This window comes from Ambystoma mexicanum, chromosome 11 (genome assembly GCF_040938575.1).
Source record: "Ambystoma mexicanum isolate Mex_15411 chromosome 11, UKY_AmexF1_1, whole genome shotgun sequence".
NCBI lineage: Eukaryota > Metazoa > Chordata > Amphibia > Caudata > Ambystomatidae > Ambystoma > Ambystoma mexicanum.
Window position 1 is genome coordinate 1,185,770,578 of NC_090934.1, and position 18,649 is coordinate 1,185,789,226.

Here is an 18,649-nt window from a genome sequence, read left to right on the forward strand (position 1 = left end):
GCAAGTCTGAAAGACCTGACTTATAAGACAGCCTTCCTAGTGGCTATCACTTCTATCAGAAGGGTTAGTGAACTACAGGCTCTTTCTGGTTTAGGCCCCTTTGTTACTGTCCACAAAGATAAGGTAGTTCTGCGCACTCAGATTGGTTTGCCTCTAAATTCATATCAAAGTTCCATGTGAACCAATCAATCGAAATACCCACTTTCTTCCAGAACCCTACTAACATGGCTGAAAGAAGCCTTCACACACTAGACGTGCGCAGGGCAGTCATCTTTTACCTGGAAAGAACTAAACCACTAAGGAAGACTAAACAATTCTTTGTTTCAGTGGCAGCTGTTAGAGAAGGGGATCCTGTCTCTAAATCAGCTATCTCAAGAAGGATTGTCAAATGCATCGTACTATGTTACACTCTTGCTAAGAGAAAACTGCCCTTCAAGCCTAGAGCATACTCTACTCGAGGCACTGGGGCATCCATAGCATTCATTGCAAATGTTCCTCTTGAGTCCATTTGCAAAGCGGCAACCTGGAGTTCTCTACACACCTTTACAAAACATTATTGCCTAGACACTCATTCTATGTCTGATTCTCAGGTGGGACAAGCAGTACTAAGACATCTTTTCTCTACTTCTCCTTCTCACAACCCACCTCCAACTCCGGGTACTGCTCGCTAGTCAATGCACAGCAAGTGATTCTAAGCAGATTAACAAGCATTTGAAGACATGCATTACTTACCGTAATAGTATTTCTGATGATTGCATCTGCTTAGATTCAAATGCGCCCTCCCTACCTCCCAGCTCGGGGTGGAAGGAACATGGACATCTTACTACTTTCTCTCTTTATGTACTCACTCATTATAGCCTTGGGCTCCCTCATGGCAGAAAAAATACAATCAGAGGGACCTCGGCGCGTGAGGGATTTTGGGTACTACACACGTCACGATAGGGATAGTGTTACAGACCCGCCTATGCCGACGTCCCCTTTCGGTCCCCGAAAAACAAGATGCAATACTCCGCGGTTACCACTGGATGTCGGACCATATGTACAGCATGTGAATCTAAGCAGATACAATCATCAGACATGCTATTACGGTAAGTAATGCATGTCATTTGCATATCAGTCTTTGTCCCACCCACATGGGCAGTCCAGCACCGAAATGCTATGGCAATTCCCTTCTGAAGAAGAGTACCAACAGCAACCCCATACACGTGTTTCAGCCTTGTTGGGCCTCATCAGTGAGCTGGAGCTCTGCCCCTCTGAGCACAGTGAGCAAGAGGTAAACGAACACTGAAAATGTCTCTTCCACATTCCCCTCCTTCGATTGTGTATGAGTCTTTGGGTCAGTTTCTTTCTCCCCCTGGCTCTTTGGTTCGAGAGGCACTTTGTCTAAATTTCAGGGGCGTCTGCCATCTTTGGGACTACTTTGGCTCATAGAGCCCCGTGAGATATTGTGCTGGAGTTGTCTTCCACCGTTTATCGCGATATTCTCTCCACTCCTGTTGGGTACCCTCTCTGGGGTAGCGGGTCTCCCGGGGCCTGGTTACTCTCACCCCACTATAGGGTTGTGTCTTTCTCTGCTTTGGTGTCGGATTTCTGTCACTCAAGTTTGGGACTAGGTTATTCTCACCCCGCCTTGTGGTTTGTTTGCTTGCATCCCACCTTGAAGTTGGTTTGTGCTCCCCCTGCCTTAGGGTCAGTTTTGGCCATTCCGTCTGGCTTCCTGGAGAGGCATGGATCTTTTTGCCTTCTGCAGTGCTGGTCAAACCATGCGGTCTCCTTTGCTCAGCTTCCTCAGCGTCTGCTGGAGCTGGTGCTCCCTTCCCACCTACTCTCTGCAGGGCTCCGGCAGCGGCTCTGTGTCTCGCCGCAAGTTGGCTGTTCTGGCACATCCTCCCATGCACGGGTCTCACTGGCCTGCGCTTTGCCTGGTTTGCTGAATTCTCAGTGGGCTCCACTGCAGATCACAGCGCTACGCGGGGAGTGTGCTTGTCTTGCTCTGCCACACCTCCCAGGGGGAGTTTCCTCTGGTCATGCTCCATGGGCTTCTCTTCCCTTCCACCAATGCTGATTGGATCTCCTGCTTTCATGTGATGAGAAAGGTGGGCTTAGCTCACGTTCTCCAGTACAGGTTGAGGATGGTGCCTGAATATAATCAGAAACCATACCAACCATATTACGGGGCAAGTCATTCCACAAGTCAATTCCCATGTAACCAAAAAACCTTTTGGATTCCTGAACCTAGGGAGGGTAACCATATCCCTATTTATGGATTGTCTATCCTCTAAGGAAGTGGGATCCTGCTTGCCCTGTCCACTAGGGGTTGGTCAGCTTAGGGGGCTAGTCCAAAAGGGGGTAAGCCTGTGGGCAGAGGGGACGAATTCCCTCGATTCAACACACACTGTTGGTTGCAGTGCTGCTGAGGAGTCGAGCAGTTGCCATTGACACTATAGCCATCGGGTGAGTCGCTGCCAAGGGTCCATTGGCGGTCACCGTTGATGGCAAGGTTTGGGTCACCATACTCATCAGTAGGCCAACATTAGAATCTGTCGAGTGAATTCTGCTGTCAGTCATGGACCAGAGACTTGTGCAGATCAAGATCTGTCATAGGTCAATATTCCAGCATCGGTCAAGTTCCCGACATAGTTGTTGAGATGGTACCATTGACTGTCTTTGTTTGTTTCATTATGGAGAGCTCTACAGAGCCGGCACAGTGGTTAGTGTAGGCCAATTTACAGTCCTAGGGCTACAAGAGACAAAGAAGACATACCTCCAGCCCTGATGGAGAGGTTCTTCAACGTTGTGCAGTAGATTCATGCTGGACAATTGGCCCAGAAGGTTGTGCCTCAGGTGCAGACAATTCTATACACACAGAGGAAGACTCAGAGGTGCTGTTCAAGGAGAAGGATGAAGAGGTGCCCAGGGTGGAATGCACTTCTCCCAAGCAGATTCCCAACAACATCCCTCCCTCCCAAAGGTCAATGTCGCCTTCCAGGATCTGATGTCAATGGTGGCAATTCATCTCCATATTGACCTTCAGGAGCCACAGGTAGATGAATATTTTGTCTTAACTGCCAAGGTGAATGGGCCCTGTAGTTGGCTCACCTAGTTTTTAAAATGGCATAGAGCTTGAAGTTGGGCCAACAAGTCTTCAGGGTCCTGGTGTCCGCTCTCTCAGTTGACAGGCGATTCAACAAAACGTTCAATGCTCCAGACTCTGATATGGTGTGCTTTAGAAATAAGCCTTGGACAGATTCTTTAGTGGTACAGCAGTGAGGCAAAAATCAGCAACACGTGTGGCTTCATCCACACTGCCCCCAAACAAGGAGTCCCACAAGATGGATGCGCCTAGAAGAAGGGTCATCCATTCGTCATCACCAGCAGTAAGGACTCCGAACATGGTAGCTATTTTGTCCCAATATGAGAGATTTCTATGAGAAAAGGCCCACGCTCTGTTCAAGTTCTTGGCGGAGATTAAACATCTGAAGGCAGAGGACCTGTTCCAGGAGTGTGTGTTGGCCGTGGACAGTGTCTGTCCTCTAGAGACACCAGGTTTCAGGGCATGAACTACGGGGCAATGCTGAGGCACGAATCCTGAAGCTGGCAGCCTTTAGAACTGAAGTGTACACAAAGATCCTGGGCCTTCCATTTGATGGCATGGAGCTGTTTGGCAAGACCAACGATGATGCCCTTTCTTCGTACAAGAATGAGACCGAGACAGCCAGAGCTGCTGGACTGTTGCCTTTCAGGCACCCATCATCATTGTTATCCTGATCGAGATGTCGGGGACGCCCTTTGAATTCCTCTTTCCAATGACATCAGTGGTATTAGGCATCTCCGGCGAGGTTTGAACACCAGCATGCTCTAATGGGGCAGAGCTCCTTTCAGTCAAGCTTGGCAGTCAATAATATTCGATAAATGGATGCTAGACATGGTAGTGAAGGGCCATGCTCTGAAATTTGAAAGCAGGCTTTCCCAGAGTACCACCATTTGGGAGAGCAGTTTCGAAGAAACGCTGGTCTCAGTTGAAGGAGCTGGAGCAGACAATATTGAAAAATACCATCAAGTTGCTCCCCAAGGGTGACAGGGATTCTACTCCTGGTACTTTCTCACTCGAAACCGAGGTAAAGGGTACATTCAAAATAGGATTTGCTCACTCTTAACAAATGCATTCTTAGGAAAACATTCAAGATGGTGGATTTACAGCATGTGATCCCGATCGTCCAAGAGGGGGCTTTTTGTTTGTGCCTAAAACCGAAAGGATGTGAATTTCCATCTGCTGAAGAATCAAAGATTCCTATAAAAAATTCCTACGGTTTGTTTTTTGGGTGACACACAACAAACATTGTGGCTCTGTTCAACACAGCAGTAGGTCAGGTAAGGACAGCAGAGTTCAGAGTGGAGTCACTACGGTAGCTGGCGTGTGAACTGAGGCAAGAGGAAAGCATGTTAGTGTACAAGATGTTGCTGGGGCTCATGGCCTTTTGCATTCTATTAATTCCGTTCTGCAGGCTACAGAATTGTCTGCTGCAGGAGCGGCTGCACCAGCAGTAGCGTCATCTGGCAGGTACTGGAAGGAAGAGATCTGGCTTGTGCTGATTAAGTATGGGCTGCCTAGTGGACTCCTATGCCAAATCTGCTGAAAGCTTTGCTTTTTCAAGATCGGCAGCACCAGGTCCATACTGTTGTCTCGATGGGAGCAGACCATATAGCAGTGTTTCTGCAATCATCCGGTGTTGTTGTTGGCAGTTGACTTGGCGGGAAAGGTGGTCACAGCAGACACCCATATTGAGCGCTAAAATAGTGCCGCAAGTGGTAACTAAATGCCCAGATGTTGGAGGAAATCCTTTATACGTGGGCTTGCCAAGAGGTCAAACTGATCAGCACTGCAGGAAACAGAAAATACACAAACCTCGCTTCCAGATGCCATCTTCCACAACCTCGGGGTGCGGGGTTGGGGGGCATTCAATTAACTGGTCAGAGACATTTGTGTACGCATTTTTGATTCTTGGAGTTGTAAATAAGCTAAGGAGGACCACTTGAAAGATGATCCTGATAACCCAAATCTGGGCCAGGCAGCTATGGTATTTATCTGGATACCCACCTGGTTCATTTTTATCACTCGGGAAGCAGGGCAAGATACTGCATCAAAACCTAGCTTTGTTCTGCCTGGCAGCATAGCTGTGAGGTCCTAGAGTTTGGCCATCTGGCCTTGGGGCAGGACCACATGGAGCTCCTGGCAGAGGCAATGGCAGTGTCTACCAAGGGCAACTAGGCAAAGAAAGCGAAAATGTTCTGTGCTGTTGCGTGTGGTTGGGCTTCCATCCAATACTTTGTCCGCTGCATAGGATTCTCCTATGTGTTGAACTTGGCTGGATCTGGCTTGCAGCACTCGTTGATCAGGTCTGCCATCACAAGATACAGAAAAAGACTGCCCGTGAATCATTGTTCGCAGTTACTATAGTTAATGAGTTTCTGATAGCTCTTCTTCACAAGTTCACACCCATGCAGCAGTTGGTGCCCGTATAAGGAACTGAACGTGGTTCGTCAAAGCCAAAGGGATTGCTGTTTGAGCTGATGCATACTTCAGATATAAAGCATGCACCTATCATGGAAGATTGATTTCTTCATGCCTGTACTTCAGCAAAAAGGGTGTCAGAGGGCAGGCTCAGTCGTCACAGGTGCTCTTTGTAAAATTCTTAATGGACATTGTGGTGTTAGAAACGAATCCATGCTTTGTGCCGAGGGTTGTGTCCATTTTCTTCAGAAACCAGAGCATCTTTTTGTCAATGTTCTTTCAAGACCTGGACAGTGCAGGCAGTGGGCGAAGTGTATGAAATGAAGTAGTGGAACTATGTTTCCTTCTGGCCTGCCCCACTCCCCACAATCCACATCCCCACGCCCCCTCCCACACACAATACAAACCCCCAAACACATGCACCTGCTGCTTGAGGGAACGTTCAGTGCAGTGCACTGAAAGTGGAAGTTTCAGCTGCTTCCTACACATTTATTTTAAAACTAAACCATTCAGGAACGGTTTCTTTTTAAAATAAAAGTATAGGAATAGTCGCGCTTAATTTTAAAAAGTAGAGGAGCAGTGCTCACTTCGACCACTAAGTGCAAAGGACAGAGTGCTGTATTCAGTGGATGCCAAGAGGCCTCCGACGTTTTAATTGGACAGAACAGGCTTTCAAGCGGTCTGAAGAACAGTTGTTGGTGTTCTACTCGAACTAGAACAAACATGTTATGTCCAAACAGGACATAGCCTATTGAAATGTAGAAAGTTTGTTACGGAAATAAACCAGAGGCCGTTGCTGAAAACATTTGTGAAAAACCAAAATGTTATGGCTGGAAGGTTTAGAAATACTCTTAACCTCTAGTGCAGCTCTGGGCAACCCTCCAAACCATTGTTCTTTAGCCTGCCACACCATTACAGAAAGGGTAAAGACCATATGCAAATCGGGCTTGGTCCCAACCTAAAAAGGGCTTCCCAGCCTGAACTACTATGTCACATCTCTTCTGCATGACACTAAGAGTATCCCCAGACATGTTTCGACCTCATTGGGCATCATCAGTGTTAGGGAGATTTCTCAGAAATGTTCCAATTCCCTCCCCCTTAGTGAGCCCGAGCAACTTTGCTGGATTTTGAGGACTTGATTTGTTTTAACCTGGAGAGAGTGAGACCCTTTTTCCCACTCTCTCATTTATTTTAATGTGATTTATGAATTCTGTGTTTCTTTTGGTTGTGGAGTCTGACAAACTCCATAGGCATCATCCTTTACATTGTGTCACACAGCAGCTTCAATGCAGTGACACAGGGAAGTCTTCCAGATTTCCAAAGGTTTAAATACCTTCTCTGGGATAAACTGTTTCCCAGAGTAGTAAAGTGAAATTGACTTTACTTGCATGTGTATCTATCGTACAATAGGGTGCTGGAGGGGTTACTTAGTATCCCCTTTGTCTAGCTTCTCATGTAACATTTTTATGTTACCCTTCCTCAATGAATGGCTGGAGGCAGTGGTTTACTTTTAACTACCGTGGTGTGCATTTACCGCGGGCTGCGTTCGCAGCTGCAGTAAAGCACCACAGGGTGCAATTTTTGTGAAAATTGCCTTGGTCTTCTTTTTTTCACCATTTTTTGTGGAAAAGTCCTTCTTTCGATTTACTCTGCGTGCCAAGCCAGGTTTGGTCCCTTTGTTCGCTTTGCCTTTGGCGGGATTCACAAGTGAAACACCCCCCCCCCCTTTGGCTCCAGGGTGTCTGGTGTGGGCAGGAAGTGAGGGAGGTGCCCTACTCCCTGTGCTTAGTCTCCTAGAAGACCCAAATGCACTCTGAAGTGATTGGCCGGCTCACTGTCCGGCAAGGACAGCCACCCTGCTGGGTGACTGACAGCTAGGCTGGAATGAATTGGAGAGAACTGAATAAAACGCAGGCTTTTTGCTTGGAAGGCAGAGTCGACCACTAGAGGAAGGAACCAAAGAAGAAATTGAAGAGGGTGCCTGCTGCAACTCCTGGACCGTTCATTTGCCCGGTGAAGCCCTGCTGCTGTGCTAAAACTCTTCGTATCGACGGAGAAGCCCCTCCAAGGACGACTTCTCCCTTTTGATTTGGTGGGGCCAATCAACTCCAAAGTAAGCCACCTGGACATTCTCTCAGAGCTGGTTGCATTTCCACAGAGTTGCTGCTGGAAACTGAAACGCCAGGGAGAGGAACACCAGATTGTGTGCGTTGCTTTTAAGTTGGCCAAGAGCTCCAGGAAGATCCTCTGGACTCCCAGGAAGACTCCCAGGAAGCAGGACTGACTGAGCCTGAGCCACCTCAACAGAGTGCTGGACCCTAGAAGCAAGGTAGTCCATCTCAACAGCCAAAAACCGCAGTGTTGCTATTTGAGGTAGTCGCGAGGAGCTGAAACACTGAAGGGCCACTTGTTTGAAGATTGCCGGTTGCGAGCTGTGACCATCCCATTGCAGTGCAGGAGTCCTCAGAAGTCCTCACTCTTAACCCCACGACTGAGGCCCAGGAACAGTGAGATCTGCAGAGCTGCACAGAAACAGAAGTCATCTGCTGCACTTTTTCTTCATTACAAAGGTACTGCAAATTACCTCTTGTTGTGTAACTGCACTTGTTCTCTGTTGGTGAGACTTGTTGTGGTTACTGTGTAGAGTTGCTGATAGCTTCTTTACCTCACAAGCCTAAACAGCTTGTGGCCCTACTTTGGATTCTTCTTTCTACAAGGACTTTTAAACATTGTCCAAGACTGTGACTTACCTCTGAGAAGTGCTTCAGTTTCACCTGGACTTTTGCTCAATTGACTTTGGCTTAGCCTGGCTCCCTGAATGACTCTTCTTCCCTCTGTGAATGTGTTTGGTTTTCCTTCCAGGAAAGGGTTAACTAACTTTGCATTGGGGGTTTATAAAAATACTTACCTGCTTTGAGAATATTTGTGAGATCTCTTAAGTCCTCCATTTTGACCTCTAAAAGTGTGTGTTTTGAAGTGTATTTGAGTGTTACTGTTATGTTGCTTCCTTCTGAAGAAGGCTTATTCTAACTGACTGATCAATAAATTAATAATTGTTTATTCAAGAAACCTTGTGTGTAAGTGTTTATTTGAATACTTTTTTTTTTGTTTTATTATTATTTGTATTTAACCAAATTGATTTTTTACAAAAAAAAGAAATTGTAGGTCCACACTTTGTAGAAGTAGAAGACATTTTTTTTCGCAATTTTGCCGTTTTGGTACTTTAGGACACCACTATTGATCAAGGTAGGGTCATTGGGCTAGAACCTAAGGGCTGGAGACTTAGTCCCCAGAGTTCAGAGTTAGGTGAAGTGCTGCGAATTAGCTCTTTTTAAAGCCACAGTTAAAAATGTAGCTACCATCTGGGACCATTTCGCGGAATCGCCTGCCATCAGGCGGAACCAAACAGTCTCTTCTTCTAAAACTGAAAAGTTTGAAGTTAGTGGTGCTAAGTACAAGTGTCTTTCGGCTTATTTGAATACTTGTCACTGTGAATCTCTGTGTAAAACCCTACTGCTCACATTGACCCCTCTTGAGATAAACCTGACTGCTCAACATGCTACCAACCTGTGTAGTACAAGCTTATACCAAAGGTTGGGTTCCTATTGCCAGGAGGTCAGGGTTGGTGTAGTGCACCCAAAGTGTACTGCATACAATCCTTGCCTAACAATCATCGAAGAGTGGCTTGGGTCTCTAGGCCCACAATTTGTCTCCATGAGTGAGAGTGGGTCCCTTGCTCGCTGTGCCATAGGGAAAAAAGCTGCACCTCACTGATGCCACCCAACAAGATCGAAACATGTCTGTGGTTGCTTTGAGGAGGGGACGTGGCCTAAAAGTTCGGGCTGGGCTACTCCCATTGGTGGCAGTACTTAACTGATTTGCATATGGCTGGACCCCTATTGTAATGGCGCAGATGGACTAGAAAACAGTGGTGTGGAAGGTTGCCCAGAGCCGTGCTAGTGGTTTAGATCTATTCAAAACCTTCGACCCATCAATTTTTTGGTTAGTTTGTCGGTTAACGGACAACACCACAACTACATTTTTATTTGAACCAGCTGGGAGGAAAAAACCCTCCATGCCTCCTAGCCTGGGAGTGGTGTCTTCTGAACCATATGCATTCAGTTTCATCTCATGTAGAGGAAGAAAGGAACATGCTGGCAGACTCACTGAGCAGGCTCTTCCATGCAACGCACAAGTGGAAGTGTTGAGATGGATTTCCAAAATCAACCCTGTGGGTGGATTTTGTGTGGCAATCTATTATGGTGAACGGGGAAATCACTCCAGTCTAGCCAAACCGAATCAAGCTTAGGTAGCAGAGTGGTTACACTTAAGTCTTGGCAGGCCTGAGTGATAGGGCTAAAAGAGTCCAAACAGAACACCAATAATTCCAATTACAAAGGTAAGTACAAAAATACACAATGATTTATTGGGCGTAAAATGCACACTAAGCAAATGAAACTTCTAGGCAAAAATGGTCACACTTACCACCCTGACTCTGAATTAGCCAGCGACCATTGCAGAGTCCTGGAATCCGGTGGGGAGCAAAGTCTTCTGTGCTTGATCCGGGTGGGGAAGCCAGGGCCCGTGGCTGCAGAGGTCACTTTTGGCGTTTTCGATTTAGTTTCGGTCGGTTTCAGGGTTTAGGAATCCGTTCCAGACACCTTCCAAGGAAAAAAAAAAAGATGAAGACTTTTGCTGAGCAAATGACCTCAGGACACCTCTAGGATGCTAAGAAGATGGATTGCAATGGGAGTCACCACGGTCAGTTGGTGACAAGCAAACTTCCAGGGATGAACAAAGGAGGTGGTCCTGCATAGCTTCCTTTGATACAAGAAGGCTGAAAATGCAGAAGCAAGCATCTTGTTGTACAAGTTGAAGATCCTCTAAGCTCCAAGGATGCACTCCGGAGGGCATCGACCACAGCAAGGTAGCCCAGGAGAGATCTAGCCAGTACAGCGGCTGCTCCCAGGACACTTCCGAAGGCTCAAAAGGCACGGATCATCAAGACTGGTTGTTCCCACTGGTCCACGGATCAAAGCACAGACAAGACTCTTCTTGAGATCAGGTAGAGGAGTAGGGCTTCACTGGGACTTCACTGGACTGGATGAGGGTCAGCTGCAGGAGTCGTGCTGAGATAGTCAGCTGGCTGTATTTCATGGGGGACTTGGCTCCAAAGATGATCTCTCAAATTACTGCAGTAGCCCTAATTTTATCCACAATTTGGGCTGGGAGCTTGTCCAAGCCCACCAATGGTAAGGATCTGCACTTTTCAAATGGGCAGTGACTATTCAATCATGGATAGCCACTTGCCTCAACATCTGCCCAGCAACAGACATTCAGGCAACAGGATGTGTACGGGGGCTAGACAGCCCCAGTTGTCACAGCCACACTCACACGCAAACTGCCACTTTACCCGCAAAAACAGCTTTTCCCCAGGAAAGGGCTTTCCATATTTTGTATTTCCTGACCTAAGAAGGGCAAAAGACTAGATGGCTAAAGGAAAGCGAAAGTCTTGTGGCACAGCCATTATAGGGTGCTAGCCCCCTGTAGTAGCCATTTGTGGTAAATGCTAAGGTGCACAAGTAAAATTACATAAACACAGCAGAAGAATAGCCGCTGCCACCAGCTCATCCTCAGCACATTGTCAAACTAACAAGCATTTACAGAAAAAGATATGTAAGGATACAAAGTATCCAAATAGCACTTCACTTTAAGGTTGTGTGTGCACTTGTAACAACACAAGAAATTCATCAAGAGAGACATTAGGAGTTTGGCAGCAATTCCACTGAATTCCCACCAAACTCAATTACCCTTACGACCACTTGGTCACGTGGGGTTACAAGTGGTGGTCGGGCAGTGTTATTCCCCATTTTTGGAGTCCATAGGACTCCATGTGGATTTTTGGCAGTTTTACTGGAGGGGAATTACCACATTTTAAATCCACTTTTTTTTGGGAGATAAAATAAATGGTAACTCCAGCAACAAACTGGAGGTCAATCTTCCACTTCTCCTCCAAATAATTGGCAGATTTACCATGCAGTAATTCGAGCTGCGGTAAATCCACCAAAACCTATAATTTGGTGATGCGGGAAAAATTGAGGAAATTCCTTTACTGTGAAAATAGTGGTGGTAACGGCAGGTGATGGAACAGCTGTAATGATGCCCATAGTCTCTCAGTACTGATAATTTTGGGGACTAGTCAGTTTCCCCTTAAGAATGAGCAAAAGGGCAAGGGAAGTAATACGTTAGGCTTTACTTACTTCCAAAACGTCGGCACAGGATTCTACACAAAGCAAAAATGAAAAGGTGTCCATAGAAGCCTATGGAAGGAAAGTAGCAAAAAGAAAAACTTTCCTAACAGCTTCCTCCCAGCCGTCCCCCTATACGCTTATTGTTAGGCAAGATTGTATGCAGTACCCTTTGGGTGAACTACAATAACCCGGACCACCTGGAAATAGGGACCTAGCCTTTGGTATAAGTCTGAACTACACAGGTTGGTAGTGTGGCTGAGCAGCCAGGCTTATCTCAAGAGGGGTCAATGTGAGCAGTAATGTTGTGACACAGAGTTTCACATTAGCAGTTATTCAAATAAACTCTTACACTCAAGGTTTCTTGATAAAACAATTGTTAATTTATTTCACAGTCAGTTGTATAAGCCTTCTTCAGAAGGGAGCAATATATGTAACACTTATAATACACTTCAAAACACACATTCTTAGTTTCTCTAAATCAGACCATACCCATTGGGGATGGCTCACAGACACTTCCTACACCCTCAGGTGACTTAAATAGCTAGGACACTGTGGATATTGATTCATCACTGGTACATTTAGAGCAATACTGTGGTTGGTGTAAAAGATAGAAGAGGGGAATAAAACAAAGATTAACAAATAATTCACAAACTTTTAAAAATCTTCCAATGCTGAGTAAGTTTAACCCTTTCCTGAGGAAAAGATAAAGCACTTAGTCAAAGGTAAAGAAGAGTCTATCAGGGAGCCAGGACAGCCAATATTAATTGCACAATGTCTAGGGAATCTGAAGATCCTCTTTGCAGGTAGGTAAAAAGTATTGCACAATGTTTTTAGAAATGTTTGTAGAAAATAGAACACTTGAAGGGCCACAAGCTGGGATGCTTGTGAGGGCAAAGCTATAGCAACTCTGCAAGTTGTAACCAAGACAGGTCCCAACTGAGAGCAAGTAAGGCTACACAACAAGAGGTAAGTTCTCTTAGACTTTACAGTACCTCTGGTTAGAAAAAATGGTTCCAGCTGGCTTCTGTACCTGGACAGCTATGCAGATCCTGTTGTTCCTGAGCCTCAATTGTGGGGACAAGAGGGAGGACATCTCGGGACTCCTGCTATGCAATGGGTAGGTCAGCGGCAGCAATGGGCAAACTTCAATTTAACAGTTCTTCTGTGTTTCAGCTCCTCGCGTCTGACAACAAATAGCAACACTGCGGTTCTCGGATACCACTCTGGACTTTCCTTGTATCTGGGGTCCAGCACTTTGTTGAGGTGGTTCAGGCTTGGTCAGTCCTGCTTCAGGGAAGTCCAGAGGATCTTCCTGGTGCTTGGGTCTGACTTAAAAGCAATGCACACAATCTGGTGTTCCTCTCCCTGGCACTTCGGTTCCAGCAGCAGTGGCAGTACAGCCAGCTCCGAAAGGATGTGCAGGCGGGCTTACTTTGGAGTTGATTGGTCCCACAAACTCAAAGGGAGAAGTCATCCTTGCAAGGCTTCTCTAGTCGAGGCAAATTCAGAGCTTCAGCAGAGCAGCAGGGCTTCACCGGGGCAAACCAACAGTCCAGGAGTTGTATCAGGCGTCTTTTCCAAGTTTTCTTCGGATCCGTTTGTCCAGTGGTCGACACTTTCAAGCCAAAAAGCTTCGCCTTTTATGCAGGTTTCTCCCATTCATTTCAGCCTAGCTGTCAATCACATAGCAGGGTGGCTATCCTTGCCAATCAATCAGTGAGCCGGCCAATCACCTTTGGGTGCATTCCTGTAACCAAGGGGATTAAGCACAGGGAGTTTCGGGCACCTTCCTCACTTCCTGCCCCTGCCAGACATACTGGAGCCAAAGGCAGGCTTCACTCGTGAATCCTGCCTAAGACAAAATGAATAAAGGGACCAAATCTGGTTTGGCACGCAGAGTAAATCTCAAGAAGGACCTTTCCAACAGGAAATGGCGAAAAATGAAGACCGGGCCATTTTGACAAAATCGCCACCCATGGGTGCTTTACCGAGGCTGCAATTGCAGCCCACGGTAAAAACACACAATGGTAGTAAAAAGTAAACCACTGCCACCAGCCATCAACTATAGAAAGGGTAACATAAACATGTCACCTGAGGAACTAGACAAAGGGGATACTAAGTAACCCCTCCAGCACCCTATGGTAAAATAGTGTGTGCTGGGTCTAATAGTAAGTAAAGTCAATTTCACTGTACTGCTCTTGGAAACAGTAGTTTCACCAAGAGACTTCCCTGTGCCACTGCACTGAAGGTGCTTTGTGTCACAATGTACAGATGATGCTTATGGAGTTTGTCAGACTCCAAAGTTAAAAGAAACACATAGTCCAAATCACAGAAAAAATACATGAGAGAGTGGGAAAAAGGTGTCTCTCTCCAGATAAGACGTTAAAAGTCCTGAAGTCCAGCAAAAAAAGCTGGGGGTCTCTAAGGTGGAGAGGAATTAGCACATTTCTGAGAATTCTCCCTAACACTTATGCTGCATGATAACCTCCACGGCGGAATTGGGAGGCGTCATTTAGTGACGCAGAGACTGGTGCGGGCTCATGGGGCGATGCTCACACTTAGCAGCCCCTATTCTAAAAGTCACGAAGCTGTGCTAATAATTGTACTGCGTTCGGCAGCAACGTTTCTTCTGGCTATTTGCTCTATGCTCCCTGTAAACCTCAATGTTTTGCTCTGCCCTCCCTACCTGGAAGAAGTTAAAAAGCATGTGTGCAAATTGTGCTGGTAAGTGTACTGCAGTTTACTGTTTGTTGTTTGAGTCTGGCTGGGCTATGAATAAATATAAATATAAAAGCCCTGAAGTGACAGCATCCTTTTTTAAAGAAGCTTTTTCCCCGCCCAGTCGGCATTGAGGGTATCCCAACCAATTGTTGAAGGAGAGAGATGGGCGAACAAGGACTAGGAGTACCAGAATCAACATGAAGGTCATTTTGACGATCGTCCACGTGGTTCTGATGAACCTATTTTGATGAGAAGACTTGTTCCCTCATTACTACTTGGTATTCTGTTTTCTAAAATATATATAAAAGACTCAGTAGTGGAGATAAAAAGTTACCTACTTGCCTGTTAAGTGTAGATCACCAGTATTGGTGTCATTTATCGATTCACATACGCCTGACCTCCTCCCCTGCAAGGCTTACGTTGCTCTGCTTGTGATGGTTAATGTGCATCAAGAAACTGATAGTGTAACTGTAGGTTTTAGAATGCGGACTTTCAGCATTGGGTGTGTCACAATGGCCTAGCAGCTGGGCATGGGCTCTTAAAGGAGCAGTAACCTACTAGTGTAGGTTGTGTGGATTGAAAGAAAAACAAGATTTCCAGGAGCCTAGCCTGACAAGTGGGAATAGTCTAAAGTGTGAGTCTCTACACAATTATATTTACTGTTACTCACTGTGTCTCATTCTCCACACAGACTGCATCGAATGCATGGCCTGCTCAGATAACACAGTGAGGGCTGGGCTCACACCCAAGTACATCGATGTGACTACCCTCTGCCAAATGCTGAACTACATGCCTGCTCCTGCCCGCTCCAAGTTGTTTCCTGCCATGCCTAATCCCTCGGACCCGTGTACCTCTCTCTACGACCCTCCAGTGCCTGACTTTACTGTCATAAGGATAGAGGTGAGACGTCATCCCTTATTTGTTGTGAATGTCTGTTTCAATGCAAGAAAAGAAAGACTGTGTGTGTGTGTGTTTATATATGTATGTATATTTCTGAGGCTTGTGGATCTGCTTAGAATCACATGCTGTGCATAGGCCGACATCTAGTGGTAGGTGCAGAGTATTGCATTCTGTTTTCGAGTTTCAAAAAGGGGCGTCGACTGGGCATGATTATAATACTATCCCTGTGTGACTTGTATTGTGCCCATGATCCTTCACGCATCAAAGTCCGTCCGATCGTTTTTTTTCTCACTTTTGTGGTCGGTCTCATATGCAGAGCTCATAGCTTTGCTACTAGAGATATATTGCAGTTTAAAAAGATGAATACATTTCGACAGCTGTCTCAATGATCGATTCTTCAACGTCCGGCGACTACCGCCTGAAGCTCCGACGGAGGTCACCTTCTCGACTGCTGGCTGCGGCTTTCACTTAGCTCTGGCTTTTGCAGTAGCGAGAGCGGTGGGGGTTGGGGGGGTCGTCCACATTTACACTCCTTTTATAGAATGCCTCTTTCTGCGTTCCTTTCTACTGACATTTGTCTAGCTGCCGCTAAATTTATACAAAATTATGGAACAGACGCCCTTTAAATTCTGTACTTCCTGTAATGAAAAGTTTCCCTCCAATCTCTCGCCCCGGCACTCGCTGACCGCTGTAACCACTCCTTTGCTACGGGGGTCTTTCCCTCCTCCCTCAAGCACTCCCTTGTGTGTCCCCTCCGCAAAAAACCATAAGCAGACCCTTTCCGTCCAGCCAACTACCATTTCCATCACTCCCTTTCTGGAGAAACTGAGAAACTATTTGAGAATTTGGCCCTGTCCCGACTCAACTCTCACACTGAACTTGTTGGCGGTCTCCACGACCATTCACACTGAACTTGTTGGCAGTCTCCACGACCATCAATCTGGATTCAAAGCATCCAGAGGCATGGAAACTGCTCTTGTGATCACCCGTGAAGAACTGCTAGCATCCCCGGATTCCAACTCCCCTGCTGTCTTCATCCTTATTGATCTCTCCTCTGCTTTTGACACGGTCAACCACTCCACATTCATACAAAGGCTCCATGACACCCTTTGTATCTCGGAGCGGATTCCAAGTCATCCTGGGCACCTTCTCCTCGCCTACTTCCTTTTCCACTTGTGGCATCCACCAGGGCTCTATTCTCTCCCCTTGGCTCTTTAACATCTACCTCACTCTGCTAGCACGTCTAATCTCCTCTTTCTCCTCAAACTTCCAGTGTTCTGCTGATGACACACAACTCTTCCTCAAACTTCCTGCGGATGCCCTTGCTCCTTCCATCATCCTTGACTGCTTCTCTGCCATCCAGGCCTGGTGCACTTCGAATGATCTCTGCCTCAATGCCAGCAAAACAGAGATCCTTCCTATTGGGACTCGTGCTCCGGAATTCTTCCCCTAACTTTGGCCTTCGTCCATGGGCTCTCCCTGTGGCCTCCATTCTGAAGCCAGAAATGTTGGAGTCATCTTCGACTCGCACTCGGGACATTGCCAAGAAGTCTCACTTTCAACTCTTCCTTCTCAGTGGAATTCTACCTTTTCTCACCTTTCCCCTGAGGCTCAATGTTACCCGGGCCCTGGTTCTCTCTAGGCTTGACTATTGCAATAGCCTCCTCCTGATTCTACCTTCTACTCTTCGACCCCTCCAGCTAATCCAGAATAGGGCAGCAAGACTTATCCTTGGCCTCAAGCCCTGGGACCCGTCTCTCCTGCCTTAGAAAGTCTTCACTGGCTCCCGGTGGCTTCAAGGATTAAAAACAAATCGATCTGTATCATCTACAAGGCCATCTGGGGCTGGGGACCACACTATCTGCAATTCTTTCTTACTAAATATTCCCCCTCTAGATCTGTGCTCTCCTCTGCACCAATTCCTTGTGTGTAAAGCGGTTTGCTAAGCAGAGGGCAGGTGGTCGATCCCTTTCCTCAGCTGACTCCCTTCTTTGGAACAGCCTTCCCCTCCCTCTGCGTCTTGAGCAGGACTTTCTTAAATTCAGAAAAAGCCTCAAGACCCCTCATCATTTTTTATTTTTTTATTTAGTTTACAGTTTATTACAAACGTTTACCAACTTCCCAAAGCACCCCCCCTTCCTCATCATATTTGAATAGATAATCATTTTTCCAAAACAGGTTCCAAAATGTGTTAAAGCGTAAGTCCATCTAGGCATTTCGCCAGCATACAAACCTTCCCACCATCCATTGGCGTCTCGTCCAAATTGAGGTGATAGATGGCTAAATAGATAGAGTTCTTAAACTTTGCAACTCTTTACCAAACAAGGTCAGATGTTTTAATGATTCCTCATTAGCATTGCAAAGTCTGCATCTGCGATTCGTCGTCCGGCCATATCGATGTAGTTTGGTGTTATGAAGAGTGTTCAACCTAACCTCATGAATAGATCTCGATGTTTATCATCCGGAAACTTTGTTAAATATACCGGAGTTTGGTTGTCAAAGTTTTTGTGAGCGTATGTTCGATAGGGATCTTTTCATTTCTGTCTCTTGCCAATCATTTGTCCATAAAGCTTTTTTCACATATGTTGTTGTATTGTTTAGTTATAGAGCGCACTGGGCACTCCGGGCGCTATAAAGAGTTCTCAGGTTACAGGTAATATGGACATTGGATAAATATATACAGAGACATTACATACTTATAAAAGTTTTGCCGCAGAATATATATACAGTAATACACAGACATATCGTAAGTTATACGGTCATATATAGTGTATAGTGTATTAGAACATCTAGGGGGCTTAAGATGGAGATAATCACTTGTCAGAAGAGTGTAACCATCTCTTAACGTTACTCTTGAAGGGGTGGAAATAGGGTAATGCTCTTAGGCTATTAGGGATAGAATTCCAAAGTTGGGCTGCCCTAACTGGAAAGCTGGCGCATCCTGTTTTGATGAGTTTGAAGTTCGGAATTCTAATACTATTGGATTGTGCCTTTCTAATAGGACGTTCTGACGAGTATTTGGTGAATCTATCAGTCAGGTGTATGGGAGCCTTGTTGGTAAGGCTTTGCGTGTGATGTTTAGTGATTTGAGCTTAATTCTGTCATATATAGAAAGCCAGTTAATAGCACATCTCTCGTGGGAGATATGCTGCGATTTAGGGATGCCTAAGGCAGATCTTAAGGCATTATTTTGAAGTGTCTGGAGTTTGTTAATGTTATGTTTGCTGGTGCCCAGATAGAGTGCATTGCAGTAATCCAACTTGGA

General features: G+C 46.0%; 1 protein-coding gene across 2 annotated transcripts in view; it reads left to right on the top strand.

Annotated features, from left to right (window-relative positions):
* Positions 1–18,649, top strand: part of MPI (mannose phosphate isomerase) — a 404,206-nt gene that overhangs the window by 263,633 nt on the left and 121,924 nt on the right. For both annotated transcript variants that reach the window (XM_069624514.1, XM_069624515.1), the window contains exon 7: positions 15,176–15,384. In XM_069624514.1, the coding sequence (XP_069480615.1) occupies positions 15,176–15,384 (209 nt within the window). The remainder of the gene's footprint in view (positions 1–15,175; positions 15,385–18,649) is intronic.